This window comes from Leptonychotes weddellii, chromosome 9, assembly GCF_054177405.1.
Source record: "Leptonychotes weddellii isolate Sample4059 chromosome 9, ASM5417740v2, whole genome shotgun sequence".
Lineage (NCBI taxonomy): Eukaryota > Metazoa > Chordata > Mammalia > Carnivora > Phocidae > Leptonychotes > Leptonychotes weddellii.
In genome coordinates, this window is record NC_138377.1 from 82243403 (window position 1) to 82267650 (window position 24248).

A 24248-nucleotide genomic window follows, 5' to 3' on the forward strand; every position below is an offset into this window, starting at 1 on the left:
AAACCCCAAATATTATTTCTTCTTCAAATATTCAGTGCATTTTCAGTAATATTTAATAGTATCTTTCTAAAAGATAAGGACTCTTTTAAAAATATATGGTACCATTATCACATCTAAAAACTTTAAAATAATATCTTAATATAATCAAATATCCTATGCTCTCATGTTGCCCCTCAATTGTCTCATAAATATGATTTTTTTAACAGCTGTTTTGTTCAAATAAAGATGTGCTACATATTGCATTTCATTATTTGTCTCTTATGTTTCTGTGTGTCTGTAAGCTCTCCCCCTCTTTTAATTTTATTACAATTTATTGGAGAAATAGGTTGTTTTTTTTTTTTTTTAAAGATTTTATTTATTTATTTGAGACAGAGAGAATGAGAGAGAGAGAGAGCACATGAGAGGGGGGAGGGTCAGAGGGAGAAGCAGACTCCCTGCCGAGCAGGGAGCCCGATGCGGGACTCCATCCAGGGACTCCAGGATCATGACCTGAGCCGAAGGCAGTCGCTTAACCAACTGAGCCACCCAGGCGCCCGAGAAATAGGTTGTTGTATAGAGTTTCCCACATTCTGGATTTTGCTGATTGCATTACTATGATGTCATTTAACATGATCACTATTAGATAGTGATTCACTTTTAGATGCTTTTGCCAAGCACATTATAAATGTGACTTAATTCATAGTTCAGCAATGTAGTTGCCACGCCCTAGTGCTTACTAGGCATCAGATCCTTTGTAGCATACTTGACACAACTTATCCCATTTAATTTGTATAACCACCCCATGTGGTAAGTATTATTATCCCCTGCCTGGAGATAAAGAAAATGAGGCTTAGAGAGGTTCAAACAAATTGGTCACAGTTAACGCCTGAGGCAGTAAATATCTGGGTTCAAACCCAGGTCTGTCCGACGTTACAACCCATACTTCTATGCATTACATGATAATATCCCCAACTTTTGCCTGTGGCTGTGGTTGTTGTTTGTTTTTATAAACTGAGTAGTTCTTTAGTCCATCCAAAGAACTTACTTTTACATTTCATCTGTAACACTTAGGATGCTTTCAGCTTCAAGTAACAGAAAATGTCTCCAATTGACTCAGCAATAAGGATATTTATTATCTCATATAACACGAAATCCAGGGGCGCCTGGGTGGCTCATTGGGTTAAGCGTCTGCCTTCAGCTCAGGTCTTGATCCCAGGATCCTGGGATTGAGCCCCGCATTGGGCTCCCTGCTCAGAGGGGAGTCTGCTTCTCTCTCTCCCTCTGCCCCTCCCCCCTACATGTTCTCTCTCTCTCTAATAAATAAAATCTTAAAAAAAAAGAAAAGAAATCCAGAAGTGGGATGGCAGCAGGTCTGATTGATTTGCTGACTTAACAACATCACAGACTCAGGGTCATTCCATCTCTTTACTCTGCCATCATTGATGTGTTGGCTTTGTCCTAAGGGTCAAGTTTCAGGTAACACAGCCAGATGCAACAACATCCAGTGGAGATGGTGGAATGTTTCCCTGTATGTCTCTGTTTAAGAGCAAGAAAATTTTTCCCAGAAGGCTTTCAGCAGAACTCTCCTCAGGTTTCACTGACAGAACTGGGTCGCGTGCCCACCCCTAACTGCTCACTGGCCAGTCAAGAGGCTCTTATTCCCCTTGCCCATGATAGTTTTTGGAGTGTATCTCTGAGACGGTAATAGGGTCACCTCCCCTGGTGGGTGAACAGGATTCTGTAAAGAAGAAGGAAGAGTGGTGAATGGATGTTGAGTAAGCAAGCAACAGTATCTGCTCCATGTTCTTAATGAGCTATGCTACACATTCCATTGTGAATAATGCAAATACTTCCTTATAAGTGCCACACAAAATTTTTCACTTTCTATCAAGTGACATTTACTGTTGACCTATCAGCTTCCTTGCCTGCACAAAGACAGTAGATAAGATTATAGGTAAGGTCCCTTCCAGCTCGAGCTGTTTCAAATGTACATTTTCATTTTCGAAAAAGCAAGTTGATAAATTAAACCTACAAGATATGATCCAGGAATTATGATGGGTTTCAGCTGACAAGTCCTAGGCATGGCTGACATCCTTCTCGCCCTTAAAAAGTTTTAGACATGGGTATTAGATTTAAAGAACCAAACAAGCTGGAACTGATCATATCTTTCCATTAAGTTTTAACTATTAAAAATAGAAAGGTCAAATGTTCTACCTTCCTGCCTCTTTCATTAACATCTACTAGCTTCTAGCCCTCATGGTACAGACAGAGGTTGATTAGAAGTTCTTTTTCATAACTTCCTTTCGTTTGGTGTCAGCATCCTCCTGGGGCTCATACATGGCTCTGTGACTGTCACAGAGCTCTCGTAACTTTGCTTTCGCTGCCAACTATGACTTTAACTTAAGAAATCATTTCTATGCTTGCTACCTTTCACAGACTTCATCCGAAGTAATTCTCCATTCATTTCATCACACACAGGCATTTTCCTTGTGGGGAACCACAAGAAAACCAAAGAGAAAGATGGTACACCACTGAGTATTGTTGCTATATCAAACCTTTGCTACTCTTTCTTTCAATCTGAATAAAATTGTTTTATTACTTTAAGCTTAGGCCTACCATCAGCTTTCTCTGGGAAAACTGCTGGCTTGATTTGTAAGCAGTCCTGTTCTTATTTAACAGAGGCTATGATTGGTGATAAATTTATGCACAACACAAAAAAGTCAAAGATATCATGTCTCCCAGGACATTTGGAATAACAAATGACAAGAAAACTTGGGAGCGTGATTTAAGCAGGTTTGGTCACACCTCCATTTCATTTCACTATTTCCAGATCAGATGTGTCATCCTGGTGAAGAGGCCCAGGATACAATCCATTACCACCGTTGAAAGTGGAAAGCACCTCCTGTGTGCCATTGTTCATCCGGCTAGTTCCAAGAGCCTTAGAGAATTAACTGTTTTCTGATTCAACCTACCTTCTGGGGAAGGCATGGCCCTGTTTTGAAATGTACAAAGGAAAGAGTGCTGAGAGTGCCTCTTTGGGGAAGGCCAAGAATGCACAGGGTGGAAGGAGAGAAGATAGGCTTAATTATCAACTAGATGACCCTGAGTAAGTCATATCACCTCTCTGTGCCTCTTAGAAATTTGGGGAAAATCCTTACTCTGTATCTCACAGATTGTTGCCAAAATCAAATGAGAACATGGATAGGAAAGTATTTTCACAAATGCAAAATTGTGTTATTATTTTCAAATATGGAATTTCCTCTGTTTTGTTTTTTTTTTTTTTTTGCCACATGATACCTGCCTAGGTCATGCCAGACTATGATGCTGTTTCACCTCCATTCACCCTTTGACTACTTCAGGCAGATTACACCAGCAATGTTTTATCCGTCCCTTTGGTTTATTTTCCTTCCATCACATCCCTAAGATGCAAATCTCACCATAAGGTGAAATACTGCATGGTGGCTACTTACAAAAGTCAACATACTTAAACTGTCCAGATAAATGCTATACAAGAGTTGCACTAGAATAATGCAAAAGAGGTTCAAAAAGGAGTGAGAGCACATCTAATTAGAGAAAGCTTCTGGAAGATAATCCCATTATGCCACGTATTTTAGGAATTTCGGTCTTAGTCCAATGTCACCCCACCCCGCTTTCTTGCCTCAGAGACAAGAGCGTATTTTCTCTATCTTTGTAGCTCCCAAGAACCTGGCAGAACATTTCAGTACGTTCCGGGATGAAGTGAACTGGCTAAACGGCTGACAATAACAAGCGAGGTGGGTTTTAACATTTATCTACCCAGCCCAATGAAGCTCACCTGTTTTTAACTTAGTATTATAGGTAGGGCTTCCCAGGCAAGAAGTGTGCCCAGGAACACCCCGTAACTTCCAAGGAAGGAACTTTATTGCGGATGTGTTAAGTGCCCAACACAGGTGCTTTCATATATGCACCATTTAATATGGGTTTAGTCCTCACAATGTATCTTCAGGCTTTAAGTCTATTTTACAGATGAGGATGCTAAGACTCGAGAGAAGCTGCGTTGTCCAGTCTAACATCTAGTAAAAGCCACTGCGTGTGCACGAGCTCTTCAATACCCTAACCCCCAAACGTTAAATCAGCCTCGCTCAACCCCACCTGCTTACCTCCCTCCTTTCAGGTATCTACTCTAGCTACTACTCCTTCCCCCGTCCCCGCCCCAGGCCCCAGTAAAGCCAGTAAAAACTAGGTCTTAAGGCTTCCGCGTAAAGATGTTCACTCACCCAACTGCTCCTCACAGGCTTGAAAAGCCTTTGCCACCCATCCTATCCGTAGCCCCGAGCTTCTCAAAAGAGCCTGCACAGCCTTTTCCCAAGGCTGAGGTCCTCGTCGCCTGCAGAGCGGTGACGGGGTCGGGACGTAGAGTCCGGGAGAGGACACCTGTAGGGGAGGACACCGCAGGGGGTCCGCCTCCGTGCGGCCGCGGCGCGTCGCCGCGAACTACGCTTCCCAGGCTGCTCCGCTGCCGCCGCGCGCCTCGGCGCCGCGCCCGGCCAGGAGCCGCCTGTTGATCGCCGCGCTCGCCCCGACCACGGCGCCGCCCCTGCTCGGCGGTCCCCGCTACCTCCGGGCAGACGGACAGACTGCCCGCACCGCCGGCTCCGGGATGGGCGCACGGACGGGTGAGCGCGCGGGGGCGGGGGGGGGGCGGCCGGGGCGAGGCGCGGTGTGCAGACCTCCGCCCGCGAGGCGGGGGCGGCGGCTCCCTCCCAGCGGGCTGGAGGATGCTCCGCGCCGTCCGCGCTCGGCCGGGCGAGTGCCCAGAGCCAGGGCCGCCTGTAGCCTCCGCGGCCGGGCGGGCTGTGCGGGGCGGCGCGGGCAGGAGGCCCCTGCGAGGGTGTGGGTCCCACGCTCCGCACTGCGGCTCCGCAGCCTCGGCAGCCCGCCGGGCCGCTGCAGTGAGGGCGCGGTCTCCTGCCTTCCTCGCGCTGCGGGGCTGGGTTTTTCCACGCTGGGCTTTGTTCCCCACTTTCCCCTCTCCTGTGAACGTTAGACAAGCTCCTGGAGCCCGGTGCCTCTCACTGCATCGTTAAAGCGGGCGACGGGGAAGGATGCATTCCGGCTGGCGTCTTAAGATCCCTGGAGCTGTCACCCGCAGGGCGTTTCAGCCTCTGGAAAAGCGGCATTGAGGGAGCGGCCTGATGCAGGTCCTCGAGACCTTTATTTTTTTTCCTGGTTAAGGTCATGGTAGCATGTGCTCCCTGAGTCTTCCTAAATTTTCCCTGTTGATCCGCAGAAATGAAGATGGATTTTAAAAATAATAATATTAATAAAAGGCTCCTAATGGGAATTTTTACTTAAACCGTTCCAAGGTGGGAAGGTGATGCAGGCAAAATGCAAATTAGCAATGAAGGAGGTCGTGAATGCTACGGCTTTATCTTGACCATTAAACAGCCGAATCACAAGGCACTTGAGAAGGGAAGGAAAAGAACATCAGAGGAGGTATTTTTCAAATCAGGTTTCTGTCCTAGCTCTACCATTAAGGAGCTGAGGGACTCTGAGCAAGCCCTTTCACCTCTCTGTCTATCCGTGTAAAATGGGGCGTTTGGGCTACATGATTTCTAAACCTCTGTTCTTCCAAGATTCTCATATCAGGGGACTGAAGATATGAGGTTGCTTATGTTCAACACCACTACAAAAAGCCTGATTGTGACAGAACGAGTGGCTTTACCCTAGTGAGGAGGAAAGATTTTTCAGGGCTTAGGCAATCTGATTAAAAAAAAAAAAAAAAAAGCAACTGATTTTCTCTATCTACTTTCTTCAGTCTAACCCAATAAATATGTATTATAGCCATTTTAATTTTTACAGAACTGTAAATTGGTAGGCAACATGTGTTTGTTTTTGTTTTTAATTTGCTGAAGGTGAAGTCGTGAGATGGGCAGGTAGATGGAGAAGCAAATGGCTCCTGGGGTCTAGACTAAAGTGGTCAGATGTGGTCAGCAAGGACATGGGGGAAAGCCCCAGCAAGAAGTAACCAGAGAGCATATGCACTGAGGAAAGAGAGGATGGGTACTGATGGGTCATTGTTTGAATAATACACAATGAAAGGAATACAAGAACCAGAAAACCAGTGCTATGCAAACCCTAACATAACTGATTCAGGCAAGGACTCATCCATGGGTTCAAAACCTTTGAGTGAGAGGTTGTTGGAGAATAGGATTATCTCACCATGGATTACCTCGAGAAAATATGTCCTTACAATGGAAACAGGAGGAGGTCATCACCTCTGCCTAGTGATCAAGCTTACCAGCATCTAGTAGGAGTCTCCTGTTGGGATGCAATAAGATCATGACTTCGCCTATGCAGTGTTCCTGCCAAAAAGACTGGAAGGTCGAGTTTGGGAGTGTGGAGTTTTGTAGATTAAAATACTCAAGTGATGTAACAACCATTTCAGATGTATGAACTTTGGATCCTAGATCAGAAAAAAAAAAAAAAAAAGCTCTAAAAGGTGATTTGGAGACAATTGGAAAAATTTTAACATGGACTGCATATTACATAATATGATGGAATTACTTTTCATTTTCTTACGCACAGTAGTGGTACTGTGGTTATATAGGACACTGTGGTTCTTCGTGTGAGGTGCAGGTATTAGAGGAAATGTGTCGTGATATTTGCAACTTTCAGGTAGTTCAGGGGCAACAAGTCTAAGGGTGGGGGAGCAAGCTCAGGAATATGGCAAAATGACAGTGAATCTAAGACAATGGTACGCAGGTGGTTGTTGTACTGTTCTTTTATCTTTTCTGTAAGTGTGGACTTTTTAAATTAAAGTGGGAGAGAGCAATGAAATTAGAGAGTACATAAAGAGAACTAGGTGGTTAGTGACACACAGCTGCAGTGAATCTGTGGCTTTGAGTTTCCAGGATTTAAGTCCTATTGGAGGTGTAAGTGGGCTCAGGGCAAGTTCCCTTTCTTGGTTTGTTTTGGCTACTATCAATCATTTATTCTTTTTTTTTTTTTAAGATTTTATTTACTTATCCGACAGAGAGAAAGAGAGCATAAGCAGGGGAAGTGGCAGGCAGAGGGAGAGGGAGAAGCCGGCTCCCCACTGAGCAGGGAGCCCCACGTGGGGCTCGATCCCAGGACCCTGGGATCATGACCTGAGCCAAAGGCGATGCTCAACCGACTGAGCTACCCAGACACCCCACAATCATTTATTCTTAAGATACTGCATCCCCTGGGGTGCCTGGCTGGTTCAGTGGATAGAGCATGCATCTCTTGATCTCAGGGTTGTGAGTTCGAGCCCCATATTAGGTGTGGAACCTACTTTAAACAAAAGAAAGGGAGAAAAAAAGATACTGCATCCCCTAATTCCAACCTCAAAGCATTAATAATTCCCAGACCTTTGAAATGCCAGTTCTACTCAAGAATCATCCTGAAAACACTGTCCCTTTCCTCTCTACATTCAAGATTTATGTCCGTATAGAAGGAAGTTCCTGGTAGTAGATCTTTATATTTTGAGTTAGGGGAGTGTTGGGGGAAAGAACAGATCCAGCCTTTTGACAGAACAGAAGGTGTAGGGTTTCCTCTCATTCTCTTTATTTGTAAATCACATACAACCAAATGGTTTCTTATAGACTATAAGTGGTTCGAAGAGGTTCGTAGAAGGCATGTGCAGAGGAAAACAAAATCAACTCTTAAGATACAGCACAATTTTATACAGAGCCTTTTGCTGCAAAGAGACTTTTGCTATGGGGCGCCTGGGTGGCTCAGTTGTTAAGCGTCCGCCTTCGGCTGTGTTCCCTCTCTCGCTGTGTCTCTCTCTGTCAAATAAATAAATAAAATCCTTAAAAAAAAAAGAGAGACTTTTGCTATACCTGGAATATACATGCTTTTATGTTTTGCCTCCTGTTTCGGCATCAGTGCTATCCATCTCTTTAAGTATGTTGCCAGGTTTCCCCTACTGACCTCTGGATAGAGTGGTAACGAGAAGGTCAGTTCTAGGACCGTGGGTAATAGGAGCTCATGAAACAGGGCACAAGGCCAGCTGTGCCAAGCCTGGAGATGAGTAAGGAGCAAATCTGAGGTACCAGCCCTACAAGGCCTCTCATCAGAGCAGTTGGAGGGGTCTAGAGTCTAGTAAGCTGGGCTGCTGTTCAGCCAGTATGTGCAGGGACAGCCATCCCTGTTGTTTAGAGCTGACAGCCATTCTGACAGGGCAGTGCCCATTCCATACCATTCGCTAAGTCTTGTGCACATCATCTTGATAAGCAGTCGTGAGTCAAGGTGCGCATAGTACCGGTACAGTACAACAAAACGTTGGTCAAAACCTGGCTGGAGTACAGAGACCAGAGTAAGAGATAAGATAGGTGAGTCAAAGACTACATAAGCAGGCAGGAGCCAGGAAGGCACGGGAATCAAAAGACAGAAAGTAGAGAACACAGAGTGTGCTAGTCAGGAAGTGAGAAGCCATCAATTCCTGAAAGCAAGGTGAACTAACAGACACAGATACCCACGTGCAAGGCAAGGAGCTGGAAGTCGGGAAATAGGAACTCCTCGGAAAACAGAGAATAGGGCCAGACAAAGGGATAAGGCAGCAGCAGGAAGTAGGATCTGCCAAGAGAATTAGAAACCAGGTAGCAGTCTGGGCAGAGTCTAAGACTTCCATGCTAATGAGCTTCTGCCTCAGCCAGGAAGTGCTTGGCTGCTTCCTACCAGGTGGAAACCTATCTCCTCCTTTGGCCAGCCTCTACATGGTGGCTCGCTACACCTGGTAACGCTGACCCAGGGCTCTTAGAAGATGCTGCCTCTCTATATTCAACAGATCCTGACAAGGATAACAGAGGGAACAGATACCCCAAATAAAAGACTATTCCCAGACCAAGGACAAAAGAGAAATGGCTTTGACTGAGGGCGTGTATGTGTGTGTACTAGGCACAATGCCTAGTACACACATTATCACGTTAAGCATCCCCTCCACCTTCTGAGATAAATACTGTTCTTTGCCTGTTTTACAGAGGAGAGCACAGAGGCTTGGAGAGGTTTCACTTGCACACAGACCTGTAACGATCACACCCAGTGCTGGTTGACTCCAAGGCCCCTGCTTTAAGTCTTCTGAACCTGGAGTGGGGGTGGTTCACTGGTGGGCACATTGTTTTAAAAGGAGACTGTTTTCAAGCAAAATTTGAGCTATGGCAACTTTTGTGTGGCAAGTTTGGGAAGTTAAGACCACACAGTCTCAAGATACAAACTCTTCAGGGCACCTGGGTGGCGCAGTCGTTAAGTGTCTGCCTTCTGCTCAGGTCATGATCCCAGGGTCCTGGGATCGAGCCCTGCATCGGGCTCCCTGGTCTGTGGGAAGCCTGCTTCTCCCTCTCCCACTCCCCCTGCTTGTCTTCCCTCTCTCGCTATGTCTCTCTCTGTCAAATAAATAAATAAAATCTTAAAAAAAAAAAAAAAAGATACAAACTCTTCATTCTGGTAAGATCTGTTCCTCATTTCCCTTTCAGCTTGTTCCCTTCAATTGCCCTGTCATACTTTTTGCCTGAAATTCCTCCTTATCCCGCCCCATTCTCTGTCCTTCATCCCCTGCAAGTATTCCCTGAATATGACAGGAGCCATTTGGTTGTTAAAAAAAAGAGAGAGAGAGAGAAACAGACATGACTGGACCATCTTCAAATAGCTAGATTTTGGGGCATGTGGGTGGCTCAGTCAGTTAAGCGTCTGCCTTTAGCTCAGGTCATGATCCCAGAGTCTTGGGATGGAGCCCCATGTCTGGCTCCCCGCCAAGTGGGGAGTCTTCTCCCTCTGCCCCTTCCCCTGCTTGTGCTCCTGCACTCTCTCTCTCTCTCAAATAAAATCTTTTAAAAAAACCCCAAATAGCTAGATTTCAAAACACAGGCTATGTGTTTTGTACATGTTTTTGTATTTGCCTACAGCTAGAAAGGAATTAAATATATAGGAACAACTCATGTCTTGTTGGAGGATATGATGATAATGTTGATTTTGTTCTAATTTACTAATTTTAGAAAATGTAGATTTGACCCTTATGCAGTTTGGTTCACTGATTATTTAAGAACTATTATGAAATATTGAAGATTTATAATAGAGAATAATAACTTCTCATTTCCCTACCCCTACTTCGGAATAAATCATCACCACTGTAGTTGAAGCCCGAGCCCCCCTTCTCCAGGCAACCCCCTCCCCCGCCCAGTGTGATGTATGTCCTTTCCATGTGTAGTCCTATGTAACTTTCCTAGAAATGTATGTCCTCCGACATGACTTATGGTACTGTTTTGCCAGTTTAAAAAACTTTTCACTAGGTTTTTAAGGGTATTTTTTGTTTATTCTTTTGCAAAAATTAGTCTCTGGTTTGGACAGGGCTTAATAAATAGGACTGCTTGTTTGGCTTTGGTTCCAAGTCTTTGTGTGTAGGCAGGGCCAAAGGCTGTGCACTTGGTGTGGTATCTGATTTTCCTCTTTCATACTGCAGTTATATGAATAAGGAAGTGGAAAGAGAAGCAAAGAAAGCTATACCCCTTGTTTTCCTTCCTAGAGCCTGTGTCTTTGGGTAACAGAAGAGTTAATGGGCGGCCCAAGCATTCTTCCTTCAGCTCTAGTCCTAACTCCTGTTTTCCATCTTCCTAACTGACTTGGTGTACATTCCCACCTGGACTCCGGAAAGCCTTGCTGGGCACTTGCTTCATCCCAGCATGTATGTCAGTATCTTGTTGCATGTTGAGTGCTTGCCATGGGACAGACACTCTGCTGGAGGTGAGGCTGCTGCAGTGCTTTGTGCAGACTTTCCACTGTGGCATCTCTAACAGGAGGAGAGAACAGATGTGAACCTTTGTGGGGCCCAGGCGGGGGCTAAAACAGGCCAGCCAGCCATGAGCCAGAAATCTGCAATTTGACCTTAAAAACCCGGTGAATGCTGCATTCTTCTCCACAGTATATCTGTATTTTGTATTAAACAATTGTAACTGGCTCTCCCCCAAATCTTAAGTCAAAGTTGTGCTCCAGGAGGATGCACTATTTTTTTTCTTCTCTGACTTTGACACCCCCTCATTTATGCAACATATGCAATTTGTCTTAACAGGTACTGTTACATAGTATTAACATGTTATTGTAACTACTTGCCGTGCTAAACTGTAAGTTTGGTTGGGGCACAGGATACCATTTGTTTTGTTCACTGCTGTTGTCCCAGCAGTATCTGGAAACGATAGGCTTTCAGTAGATACTTGTTGAATGAATATACAAACCTGAGCTTGAGAAGCCTAAGACTATAAAGAATTACCATGTTGTCCCTGTCTTCTGGGAGTTTGTGGTATAGTTGAAGAGAAAACCATATATGTAACGAACATGAAAAGATAACAAGAAAGCAAGAGATGAACACCAAATTGGTGACAGACAGTGTGAATTTAGGAAGAGGAGCAATTTCTGTGGTCTTAGGTGGCCTCAGAAAGTTCTATGACACAGAGTAGAGGCACTGCATATAATGGAATGAACTCTGGACCAGTGGGTAACTTCACCTCTGTGCTCATTTTCTTCATTTGCATTTGTTGGATGCCTACTTTGGGTCAAGACTTATGTTGGGGCACCTGGGTGGCTCTGTTGGTTAAGTGTCTGCCTTCGGCCCAGGTCATGATCCCGGGGTCCTGGGATGGAGCCCTGGATTGGGCTCCCTGCTCAGTGCGGAGTTGCTTCTCCCTCTTACCTTTACATAAAATTAAAAAAAAAAAAAAGACTGTGTCCTTACAGAGATTAGTGAGGAAGACAGAGATAAAACAAGCAATGGTAATAAAGTCAAGAGCTGTGATCAAGGGTTATGCCATGGGGGAGGGAAGTGACCCAGACCTTGTCTCTGTGTCTGAACAAGGCCTCCCTGAGGAATTGAAGCTTACATGAGACCAGAAGATGAATTAAGACAGCATCCAACTGAGGAGGGTGGGGGTAACTAGTGCTCTGAGCAGAGTGAGCAGCATAAGGCACCATCCAGGAATTGGAAGTGGTCCAGGAGGCTGGAGCCAGGAGGAGATAGAGAGTGTGGTGCAGGATGAGGTTGATGAGGATGACAGGGGCCATACTGTGAATTTGATCCTTCTCCTCAAGGCAATTGGAAGCCGCTGGAGGACTTTAAGTTTGTTTAAAAAAGGGCAAACTTGTTTAAAAAAGATCACTTTGGGGGCGCCTGGGTGGCTCAGTCGTTAAGCGTCTGCCTTCGGCTCAGGTCATGGTCCCAGGGTCCTGGGATCGAGCCCCACGTCGGGCTCCCTGCTCGGCAGGAAGCCTGCTTCTCCCTTTCCCACTCCCTCTGCTTGTGTTCCCTCTCTCGCTGTGTCTCTCTCTGTCAAATAAATAAAATCTTAAAAAAAAAAAATCATTTTGACCATTTGTGTGGAGAATGGATGGAGAGTGGGTAAGGCTGGATGTGGCAATACAGACAAGTCCAGTAGGTGGATTCTAACACGTTTAGGTAAGGACAGGATTTGGTGATTGATGGGGAGGGGGCGGGGAAGACAAGGAAAAGAAGGTGTCAAGGATGGCTCCCTGGTTTCTTGGCACCAACTGGAAATTCTAGAGTAGAGGAAGCCGTTTGGTAGGACAAATGATGAGAGTCCTCAGAGGTGCTGGAGGCAGCCAAGTAAAGATGTTGGTTTGGCAGTTAGAAATATTTGGATCTAGCCCTCAGGAACAAAGTCTAGGACAAAGATAGGGATTTAGGGGTCTTTAACATATGGATTATAGTTAAAACTCTGGAGACAGTGAGTTCCCCAGGGAGAATGATAGTGTGAGAAGAGAAATGCTAAAACAGGACTATTGAGGATGCCAGCATTTAAAGTGGAGGAAGAGGAATTGCCAAGGTAGAGTGAGCAGGGAAGTGAGAGAAAAACCATCTGTGCTGCTGGACTGCATGATCTCTAAGGCCTCAGTCAGCTCTGACATTCTGTGGTCCTGAAGAGCTGGGATTTGAGCCAGGTCTCAAAAGCAGAGCCCGTGGATAGGCCATGAGAATAGAGAAGGGCATTCCAAGGAATATTACCATCTCAGCCAAAGTCCCAACAAGAAACAGAGGACACACTCAAACTGGATCATTTGAAACAGTTTTAATAAAGAGGCTATTTACAAAGAGGTAGGGTGGGTTTAGGGAATCCAGTAAGGCAGAAATCTGGCGCTAGCCACAACAGAGACCCTTCACCACCCCCAGGCCTGAAGTCCGCTGAAGGGGAGAGCAGCTGAATATAAAGAGCTGCCTGAGAGGAGACGTGGCCTTCTGGACCAACCTCCGTCTCTCCCTGCCCTCCAGCTTCTTGCCAGGGCCTGCTGCTGGCCAAACGTAAGCCCAAGAACAAGAGAGCCCATGGATGCAGTATAAATACATTATATTCCTGGGGCACAGAGCAAGGTGGAGAGTGGATGTAGAAGGGCAAACAGAAGATATCCATAACAATTATCTCGAAAAATGGAAATATATGGGTAAGAGGGTGTATTCATTTCCTATTGCTGCTGTCACAAATTCAGTGGCTTAAGACAACAAGGATTTATTATGTTACAGTTTTGGAGGTTAAAAATCCAAGACTGGTTTCACTGGGCTAACGTCATGGTGTCAGCAGGTCTGCACTCCTTTCTGAAAGCTCTAGAAGAGAATCCATTTCCCTTTCTTTCCCAGCTTCTGGAGGCCGGCCACATTTCTTGGCTCTCAGCCCCTTCATCCGTCTTCAAAGCCAGCAATCACATCACTCCGACCCTCTGCTTCTGTCATCACATCTCCTCTGGCTCTCCTGCCTTCCTCTTCCTGCTTTTAAGAGCCCTTGTGATTCTGTTGGACCCACCCAGATAATCCAGGATAATCTCCCTATTTTAAGATCCTTGATTTAACCCACCTGGTCCCTTTTGCCATGTAAAGTAACACATTCCCAGGTCCTAGAGGATTCGCATTTGGACATCTGTAGGGCGGTCATTATTCTACCTATCACGGAGAGCCAGTAAGCCTTTTTGGCTGGAGTAGAGTAACTCCCTGGGAAAGTAATGAAGACAGAAAGCAGAAAGTGCAAACTGACGCCAAATTATGGGAGTTTTGGATGCTAGACTGTCTGAATTTCATTCTGTAGACAAGAGGGAGCTATCGGAAGTCCTTACCCAGAGAAGTGGCTTTTTAGCAGTGTAAAGAGAGATGACCCGATTGTGGTGTTCTAGTGGCTTACGGGGAAGAACAGAAACCTTTCAAGATGCCATTATGGTAGTTTGGGCCCAAAGGACAAAGATGCAAAACAAGAGAGACAGGAAGAAGGGGTGGTGTGAAAAGTTCTGTGCAGGGCGCCTGGGTGGCTCAGTCAGTTCAGCTGCTGCCTTCAGCTCAGGTCATGATCCCAGCGTCCTGGGATCGAGTCCCGCATTGGGCTCCCTGCTCAGCGGGGAGTCTGCTTCTTTCTCTCTCTGTGTCAAATAAATAAATAAAATCTTGAAAAAATGAAAACAAAAACAAACAAAAAGTTCTGTGCAGTCAGAATCTACAGGAGATGCTAACCAAGTGGCCATGGAAAGAAGGGGGAGAATTGAAGGGTGGTCCAAGTTTTTAAAGTGTATGACTGGTAGGTTAATGGTATGATCTAGAAAATCAGGAGAGCAAGTCAGTTTCATAGAAAGATGTGAAATTAGGAGTATAGTTGTAGAATCCTGGACTAGAAATACAAATAGAATCTTACCAGGTCTAAGATATCACCAATTTAAAACACATCAACGTTTTATGTACCACTAAGGAAAAAAATGCTACCAGCTAAAATATGATGCTTGCTTCCTTAAAAATATAATTTTCACTTTATTGAAAGAACAGTTTTAGACTTACATGTAGACTTTTTTGAAATCTTTTAACATACATACAAAAATTGCATATATTTAAAGTGTACAGTTTGCTAAATTTTAACATAAGCATGCACCTGTGAAACCACCACATCAAGGTAGTGAATAAACATATATATAACTCAGAATTTTCCTTATGTCCCTTCATGATCCCTTCCTCTGCCCCTCCCTACCTCTCTCTCTTCCATCCCCAAGCAACTACAAATTTGCTTTCTGTCATATAAATTACAGTCTCTAGCATTTGAGATAAATGGAGTCATACCCTATGCATTCTTTTGGGTCTGGCTTCTTTCATTCGATATAATTATTTTGATGTGCATCCATGTTGTGCGTTTCAATAGTTCATTCCTTTTTACTTCTGAATAGATTTCATAGTGTGGATATGCCATGATTTGTTTTTCCATTCACCCACCAATGATCATTCAGTTTATTTACAGTTTTTGGCTTTTTGAAATAAAGCTGCTATGAATAGATTTTTTAAATTATAGATCACCCTGGGCATGCAATTGAATTGATTAATATTCTTAAAAGTTCTTCACATTTCGAGTGTAACTTTTTGAATCACTTTGTTTATTAACATATAATGTACTATTTGTTTCAGGGGTTCAGGTCTGTGATTCTACAGTCTTACACAATTCACAGCGCTCACCATAGCACATACCCTCCGCAACGTCTATCACCCAGCCACCCCATCACTCCCACCCCCCTCCACTCCAGCAACCCTCAGTTTGTTTCCTGAGATTAAGAGTCTCATGGTTTGTCTCCCTCTCTGGTTTCGTCTTGTTTCATTTTTCCCTCGCTTCCCCTATGATCATCTGCCTTGTTTCTCAAATTCCTCATATCAGCGAGATCATATGATACTTGTCTTTCTCTGATTGACTTATTTCTCTTAGCATAATACCCTCTAGTTCCATCCATGTCATTGCAAATGGCAAGATTTCATTTTGTGATGGCTGCATAATATTCCATTGTATATATACCTTTGATTCACAATCATGAATGTCTGTTTTTTTCCACCCAGTATCTCCTCTGTGCCATCAAGAGTGGTAATTTTTTTAAAAACCTGTAAAAGAACTATAAGCCATTACTGCTGGGCACTTAAGCCCACTCTGTAATTATGTGGAACTAACTTAACCTGCATCTTCCTTTGAGAGTGTCGCTAAACATGCCTGAGTTGCCACCTGTCTCACTCCCCATTAGGTTTTAAAAGTCCACTATTTTTACAAGTCCCTGGGATTTTTTTTTCTCCCAAATCCCTGACACCCATTCTTCTAGTTTTGAAGCTGGTGCTTTTGATTTTATGCATTCATAGGCAATGTCGAGTACATCTTGACTGCCGCTGGGCCCATAGTAATCGTAGGATCATCAATTGTAAAACACATCTGCATTTCAAAATGTTAAATGTGGGAAACTGTGTAACTTCAAGTCCATTAAGAAGGATGGTTCAACCAGTTCATTTGATGGTTAAGGGCTTGGCAGATTTAGTTCTGTGCCCAGTGTCACATAATTAGTGGTAGCTGGGGCCAAAACAAAATTTCTATGATCTAATTGGTCTCTGACTTTAGTGGGATGGTTTTTGGGGGAGGGTTCTGTTTATTTATTAATTTTACTGTACTATAGCAATGGGAGCTTAAAAGAAGGCTGGCCAATGGAAAAAACAGTCACGTTTTACATAGAAAAGACACCCAAACAGAAAACCACAAATTTGAATGTGGTGAACTAGTAAGAGAGAGAAAAAACATTCCAGTAACCCTTCAGTGGCTCACCTTCAACTGGTTTCTTCCTATGCCAACCCATTCTTCATTCTTACCTTTTGAATTACTTTATGGAAAAAAATGGGCTTCTCAGATGATTCCTCTGGTTTTAAACATTTGTGGCAGCTCCCCATGTCCAACAGAATGGAGCCCAGGGTCCTTGGCAGGGCTTATAGGGAAGGCCCTTCACACATGTCCCTTTCTGGTCTTTAGCTCTTTCCTCTCTCTGTAGCACACCAACCGTTCAGTAAATTCAATAAAATCCCATCGTCCACCTTCTTACCTTTGTGCCTTTGTTTATGCTGTTCCTTTTCTCTGGAATAACCCTTCCCCACCCTCGTCCGCCTATGGTCTCTTCCTTCAAGGCTCAAAGGCAACCTCTTTTTCACAGTTTCCCTTCAATCCCCCCACCTTTACCCAATGATTACTTCCTCATGTGTTTTTAAACCTATTTTATACTTTACTTCTGTTCTAACACTTATCAAGTATTTGTGTGTCTCACTGAGCTGTGATCTTCTTGAAGAAGGGGTCAATCTTGTTTATCTTTAGATTCCTGCTTTCTAGATGTGTGCCTGGCAAATAGTAGGTATACAGCAAATATTAATTGCCTTGAAAGATCTGATTGAGTTTAATACCGCCTAGGGAGAAACACAATCAGCTAAGTACCTTGCTATTTCCTAAATGCAATATTATCTTTCTAGAAGAGAGATGGAAAATCCTCTGCAAGAAAGATGGGATTGAGTAAGAATGACATTCTGGGTGGAAGTTTAGCAGTGAGGGGGTATAAAAGAAGGGGTTGAAAGGAGAATGGACTAGAGGTTTAACGAACTAGGGAGCGTGACTAAGGACACAAAAGAAATGGGAATAGAAAGAGCAGGAGATGAGGGAAGAAAAAAAGAGAGAATAGAAGCGTGGAGAGAGTATGTAGTCAGGATTTTAGAATCTTACTGAGATTAATTGCAGGGAGTCACTGCACAATGCTTTCTCACATGGACGTTCCAAACTCTCTTTCCTGAATGAACCCCATTTTGTATTCTTCACATCACTCTCTCCCTGAAAAGACACAAGTGTGCTTCTTACGACTGCCTTACAATTTGTTCATTGTTTTCCACTGTTTTCTATGGAAAGCTGGAGGAGGCAGAGTAGTGTGGGGGAAAGGCACCCACCACGCTGGGAATCAGGAGGCCTGGCACGTCCCAGCTCTGGAGCCTCGAGCAAGCAACTTAGCCACCTTCACCTCAGAGTCTTTATCTGTCAAGTGGGATATTAGTATCTGTCCAGGCTTCCTTTCTGGGTTGTTTGTAAAGATCTAAATTAGTGAAAGAAGCTGTGAGGTTGCTCTGCAAATGGAAGTGATATTACTGATTCGTGGAATTATTCGTCCAATAAAGACTCCATGGGCAGATGGCACAGCCCTTGTCTCCTGTGAATAAGTCCTGTTTGCAGAATAAGATAACAGTGTTTCTTTCTTATTGGTAGTATTCTGAAGTCTCAGGAAGCTGCCCTGTTTAAATGTTCGTGACCCATGAGAAGGGCATATAAGAAGCCATGGCACTCCCCTTTCAAAAAGAGCTGGAGAAATACAAGAACATTGATGAGGATGAGCTTCTTGGCAAACTCTCAGAAGAGGAACTGAAACAGTTGGAAAATGTTCTTGATGACCTAGATCCCAAGGTTGGTGACCTGGGACTGAAACATGGTGGTCAATGGTAGTAGGGGATAAATGGTGTGGCTTGGTCCTTAAACAATAGTGTAGAAATCCCTTGCCTCCAAATACAAATTCTGCGTTCTTCCCCTGATTGGTTCCGGTCTGACAGATTCATAAAGAACCTCAGTAGCCACATGTACAATATGATAGGACAAATGTATTTCTCAAAAACCAATTTAATGTAAATGGTAAAAAATATTTTCCATTGCTTGAGAAAGGGCTAGTCGGACTTAAGGAAGAAGAAAGGAAAGAGGAAAAGGGAACAAATCTTAACCAAATTTCTTCTGTGAGGCCATACACTCTACTGGGCATGGAAGCCCTTGGGGTAGATTATATTGCACTCATTTCATAATTAAGGGGGACAGACGAAGAGAAGTAATTTACAGAAGATCCCATACTAGTAAACATCAGAGATGATATTTACACCAGGCCTTTAACCCCACAAACAGATCTTTTTTACACCTCATTTTTTTAAAAAAGCATGAATGACTTGAAGTTTTTGGTGATCTCACAACAATGGATGGATTTGAATTATAACAATAATATTATGTAAATTTAAGTGGAGATTCTACTATTTTTATGAGCTCTTGAAAAGCAAAGTAGTTTGTTACAGTGTTTGTTTAGCAAGCACTTTCTTTAGTGCTGATGGTGTTTTTTTAAAATTAGAATCAGAGGCATCCAAAATAGTGATTTTACTATAAAGAAAAATGTCACTAAAAATTATTTATATGATATTCTGATATGCCAGACACTTTGGATATTGTATTTATTTTTAAAAATATTTTTATCTTTGACGGACATTGGGGAGGGTATGTGTTGTAATGAACACTGGGTATTATATAAGACTGCCAAATCACAGACCTCCACCCCTGAAACAAATAATTAAATTAAAAATAAATAAAATAACCCAAAACACAGCCTTAAAAAAATGTTTTTATTTTTGAACCTTAAGGAAGGAATCACTCAGCTTAGTCAAGCAGGTATCAGCATCTCCCCTAATATTTACTTATGTGCTGGGATGTTTTCCCAGGAAAGAGGCTAGAAATAAGAGTATAGCCATGTTGGCTCCTTGTTAGTCTCTGTATGCCTGCCTGGAAGCACCTCAGGTACAGACCTGGCCAAACCCAAGTGTGATCTATGAGGAAGGAGGCCGTGAAGGGTGCCTGGCCTTTTGCTACCACATTCTAGAATGCAGCTGCAGAAGACTCAGAGGCGGCTCTAGCCAGCTGTGTGGGCCTGTGCGCATTAGCAGAAACATCTCAGCACAGAATGGGCCAGGGTAGGGCCTCAGAGATGCGCCAGAGTCCCCAGCCCTCAGTGTACACCTGCATCTCTGCACAGGTATCCTTCTCCCTGCTTCCCCCATAGACAGCTGGGCTGGGACGGGGGGCCAAGTGACAGAGTATCAGTAGGGCAAACACCTTCCTTCCTGCTCACACCTCTGTCTCATCAGAGTGCACTGCTACCAGCTGGATTCCGACAGAAAGACCAGACCCAGAAAGCAGCCACTGGCCCGTTCGATCGCGAGCACCTCCTCATGTACCTGGAGAAGGAAGCTTTGGAACAGAAGGACAGGGAAGACTTTGTGCCCTTCACTGGAGAAAAGAAAGGTAAGGGCCCCAGGTGCCACATCCTGGGACAAAGGTACTCCTCATATCTTGTCATGGGGGGTCCAGCAAGGGAACTGACCTGGAAGTGGGAAAGAAGCCCAAGAACTGGATTCATAATTAAAAAGAATCGTGGCTGGTAGAGACATGCCAGTATACTTTTGTCCAAACCTATAGAATGCGCACCACCAAGAGTGGATCCTAATATAAACTATGGACTTTGGATAATAATGATAGCAGTGTAGGCTCATCAGTTGTAACAAACGTCCCACTCAGCTGCACAGTGTCATTGGGGGAGAGCTTGTAAGCGTGGGACAAGGAGTATATGGGAACTCTCTGTACTGTCCTCTACGAACCTAAAACTGCTCCAAAAAAATACAGTTTACTAGTTACAAAAAAAATTATGGCAGAATATGTAAGCTAATTAAATTAATACTTAGAGTGTAAAGGTACTCAGATTAGTTCTGTGAAAAATATCTTAAGCCCCAAAGAAAAAGCTTTGGCAGCATGAGGTAGTATTGTGCCCGAAAGAAGGTCCTATAGGCGTTGGTGCGTTTCTCTTAGCCCAGGGCTTTACTGACCACAGACATCCCCTCAAGGCCTTTCTGTTCCATGTCTAGGATAGCTGTGGCACCAGACCCCTAACCTAAGATGCTACCGTTAGAGAATGGTGCAGTCAACCATTCCCTCACCCAGCATTTACCAAGCACCCCCTTTGTGCACAGCTATGTGCCAGGTGTTGGCACCACAGTGAATAGGACCCTACCTTGCCCTCAAGGAGCTTGTGGTCTAGTGAGAGAAGCACTGTGATAGTCCTGGTGAGGCTCTGAGGAACAAAGGGATGTTCCTCCATGCCAGGACTGAGCTCAGAACCAAGACCAGGAAAACCCTCCTCCTTAGCTTCCAACCCTAGGCTCCCCTTTGGAGGAAAAGTGGGTACCAACAGCCTGTGTGGTTTCCTCAACTACAGACAGGGACTTGGGCCCACAGACACTAATGGAATCATCCATAAGCTCATGGCAACTACAGTCTTTTTAAAATGCAGATCAGATCATGTCACTTCCCTGCTGAAAGTCTCAAATCCTCACTGTGGTCCTCAGGGCCCTGGGAGAGCTCACCCTGCCCACCTCTCTGATCACCTCTCCCCTTTCCTTGCCGAGCCTCGGCCCCACCCTCTGCATTCAGTTCCCCAAACCTGCCGAGTTCTTCTCCCATCCCAGGGTCTTCTCATGATCTCTCCCCTCCAACCCACATCCCCATTTTTCACATTCTAAAAGTCCCAGCTGAAACGTCAGGGCCTTGGGCTTTCCCTGACCCTTCTGTCTAAAATAGACCCCTTCTCTCTGCCATGACACTCATGTATTGCCTTCATAGCACTGTGTTCATCATTTTGTTTATTTACTTTGGGTTTTGTGTGTTTTGTGTGTTTCCCACCTGTGCGCGCTGGCACAGGGGAGCACTTTGATAAATACAGGTTCGGATGAATGCTGTCTGGGAGCTTCTGTACAGGGTCCTGGGGCAGCAGGAGCACCCCTCCTCAGGTGGCGTCAGTCAGAGCACTGCTGTCTTCTGTTACGTGACATCTGGCTGTCCTCTGAATCGTGCTCATTTGATGGATCGTGCTCATTTGATGGATCGTGCACCACTGATTGTGTCAATTTATTAAGAAAGTGAAGTTGGACAGTGACAAATTGGGCAAATAACTAAGGATTGCCATAGAAATACGGAGCTGTTTCTATGGCAGCCTGGCTGCTATTAGACTAAGTTCATTGTGCAAGAAAAATTATAATGTCAAATCTTCAATAAAATCCCAGTTAACATCCAATATTAGGGTAGTGCCAGAATAACAAGCAAAAAGCTGTTGTTTCTTCTTCTCAAAGTAGAGGTCTGAGGAGTAGCAGTGGTAAATTATCTCTCGATCCAGATTCATCTGCAGATGATTCACAGGGGAGTTAGGAATGCAGGGGCAGCCTGGGTCATAAATGGGGAGACAAAAGGGGCGCACCGTTGCCTGGTGTAGCTTAGGAGAAGGTTGGAAGGCAACACAGTTGGGCAAAATGAGCAGAGAGCAAGTTTTCCAAACAGAGCAGAGGGAACAGAGTAGAGTCTGCAGGGCCCCTGGAAGCACCAGCGGGTGATCTGGAAGCACCAGCGGATGATCTGGAAGCACCAGCAGATGATCTGGAAGCACCAGCGGATGATCTGGAAGCACCAGCGGATGATCTGGAAGCACCAGCGGATGATCTGGAAGCACCAGTAGATGATCTGGAAGCACCAGCGGATGATCTGGAAGCACCAGTGGATGATCTGGAAGCCTTGGAGGCTGCCGTAAAGGCCTCAGGCGAGAGGCTGTACAACTTCAGCTCTGAATGCCCTGGGCCCTGGGCCCTCGGGTTCCTGGGCCATGTTTCACTCTCTGCAGTAGTTTCATCCACTTAGAACTTGTTGTTTGGTTACCCACCCCACCACCACCAGGAATGGATGTGCAGCAGCAGTTGTCCTAAAGTTCGGCAGCTATGGGCCACCTGTGCACGTGGTATTGAGGGTAATCCTAGGCATTAGCAGGAAGGAGGAAAGGGGAGGCCTCTTTGACTCTGGAACCAAGATCATCTGAGCCACAAAGAAAAGGCTTCAGGCTGCAGAGACTATGAAAAATAAGTCTGGGATGAACCCTCATGTCTGAGATGTTATTGATTGGTTATTTTCTTTTTTCATTTTCTATCTTCTGGCCATTCTCCTTGTATTTTTCATTATGCTCCAGTGTATTTTGCTTCTTTCTGGGAAAGGTGGCAGTTTATGTGATGCAGAGGCAGGAAGCAGGGTGATGGTGAGTGATGGAGACCTTGTGGCCAGGATACCCCAGACTGACTACAAGCAGTGGTGTCTCCCTAGGGTGCCCAGCACTGCCTGGTCCCTGATTTCATGTCCAACCATTTGAAGATCTGGTAAACTATCAGAAGCTATCCCACAGCCCCTGCAACCAGGGACAGCCCTTGGAGAGGATTTATAAAGGAGAGTTACTGACTTTGGGTTTGACCCTTACCTTTCCAGTGGGAGTGGGGAAGGGCTAGCTAGCCAGAGAGACCTGGAAACAGTGTTGGTCTCCATTGGCTGAAGTGGGAGCCAGCTCTCTGTTCTACCCAAGATGACAAAGAGAAGGCGGTGGAAGGGTGAGTCTTTAGGGAACTCCAAAGATCAAATTGGAGGAGACCAATTTCAAAGATCATGCCAAGAAGTAAGAGCAGCTCCAGAAAAGAAACCAAGAGTCAAAAGCTGGAAGGAATTGAAAAAGAGTGTAAGTAGGTCTGGAGTATTGCTGTGGGAGCTCTGGAATGTCCTAGGTTTCCCCTTATGAGTCATTGCATGAGTGGGATGTGGGTGCGTTGAGCTGGCTGAAAGTTAGGAGCAGGTAATATGCCATCCTCCCAGCGATGTAATCTTCAGTCCAGAGGTTGGGGCTGAGAAGGGTAGGGCATAGATATCAGCATATTGAGAAGTGAGTCAGGGGCAAAACAAATGGAATCTGACTGTGAGGATGAAGCGGGAGTTGATCGCAGAGTATACACATGTGGGAAGCATAAAATACCTTGTTGCTCACAGACCTCCACAGTTTCTAAATACATGAATCCTGATTTCTCCTTTTACATCTGACGTCCTTTGGTATGTCTAGAGAGGTAGCTGTGTCCCCAGGCCACTACACTACTCCAAGTGACCCCAGATAGAGCATCCTAGTGGTCTACAATCTCAATCTAGGGGGAAAAGCTCTGGGAGAGCTGTAGTTTGTCCCTCCAGAACCCCTGGGACTGCGTGGGTGACTCTGCTTCCAATATTTGCAGGATCCAAGGGAAGAACACACACAGAAGCCTATGTGCCATTTTTTGTAAATATTTAAAAGCTAATAGCTGTTAAAATGTGTTCTATCCTGTTACAAATACACCTAGAAACCCAGGATTCTTGGGCTTCCAAAAGTTCCATGCAAGCATATGGGGCTGTCCTATACTGCTAGGGCCTCACACATATTTGACACAAATAACCTCCCCGTGGCCTGGGGGTGCTCACTCCAGCAATGTGACATGCCTCCAGGAGGATGGACATGGGGAAGGGAGGTACGCAGGCCCTGGAAGCAAGTTCAGGGGTCTTTGAGCAGGGAATTCCAGGATCCCAGATGCCTGGAGCGGGGCCTAGCAGGTGGCCTGGATTCTGGGTGGGAATGTCCCTTTGGCCCCATGACTTCTCCCTTAATGTGGGGAGGAGGGAGACTGCAGGAGAGGAGGACCAGAGTGAGCCCTGTAAAACGTGGGGGCCCATGGCAGGGCCTTTCTTGCTCAGGTCTAAGGGCAATGCTGACGATCGATGGTAGAGAGGTAGAAA

The 24248-nt window shown here is 44.9% G+C and overlaps 1 protein-coding gene and 1 long non-coding RNA gene across 5 annotated transcripts in view; one reads left to right on the forward strand and one right to left on the reverse strand.

Annotated features, from left to right (window-relative positions):
- Window positions 1-1087: 1087 nt before the first annotated feature.
- LOC145723286 (uncharacterized) lies at window positions 1088-4414 on the reverse strand. Its single transcript, XR_014148215.1, has 2 exons — window positions 4236-4414; window positions 1088-1717 (listed from the first exon to the last, which is right to left on the reverse strand). It is a non-coding gene; the product is annotated as an uncharacterized LOC145723286 (long non-coding RNA).
- Window positions 4415-4495: 81 nt separating this feature from the next.
- TMOD2 (tropomodulin 2) overlaps window positions 4496-24248 on the forward strand; it is a 48297-nt gene continuing 28544 nt past the window's right edge. For all 4 annotated transcript variants that reach the window (XM_081831096.1, XM_081831097.1, XM_081831099.1 and 1 more), the window contains exons 1-3: window positions 4496-4634; window positions 18042-18236; window positions 19724-19880. In XM_081831096.1, coding sequence (XP_081687222.1) covers window positions 18111-18236; window positions 19724-19880 — 283 coding nt within the window. In that variant the 5' untranslated portion in view covers window positions 4496-4634; window positions 18042-18110. The remainder of the gene's footprint in view (window positions 4635-18041; window positions 18237-19723; window positions 19881-24248) is intronic.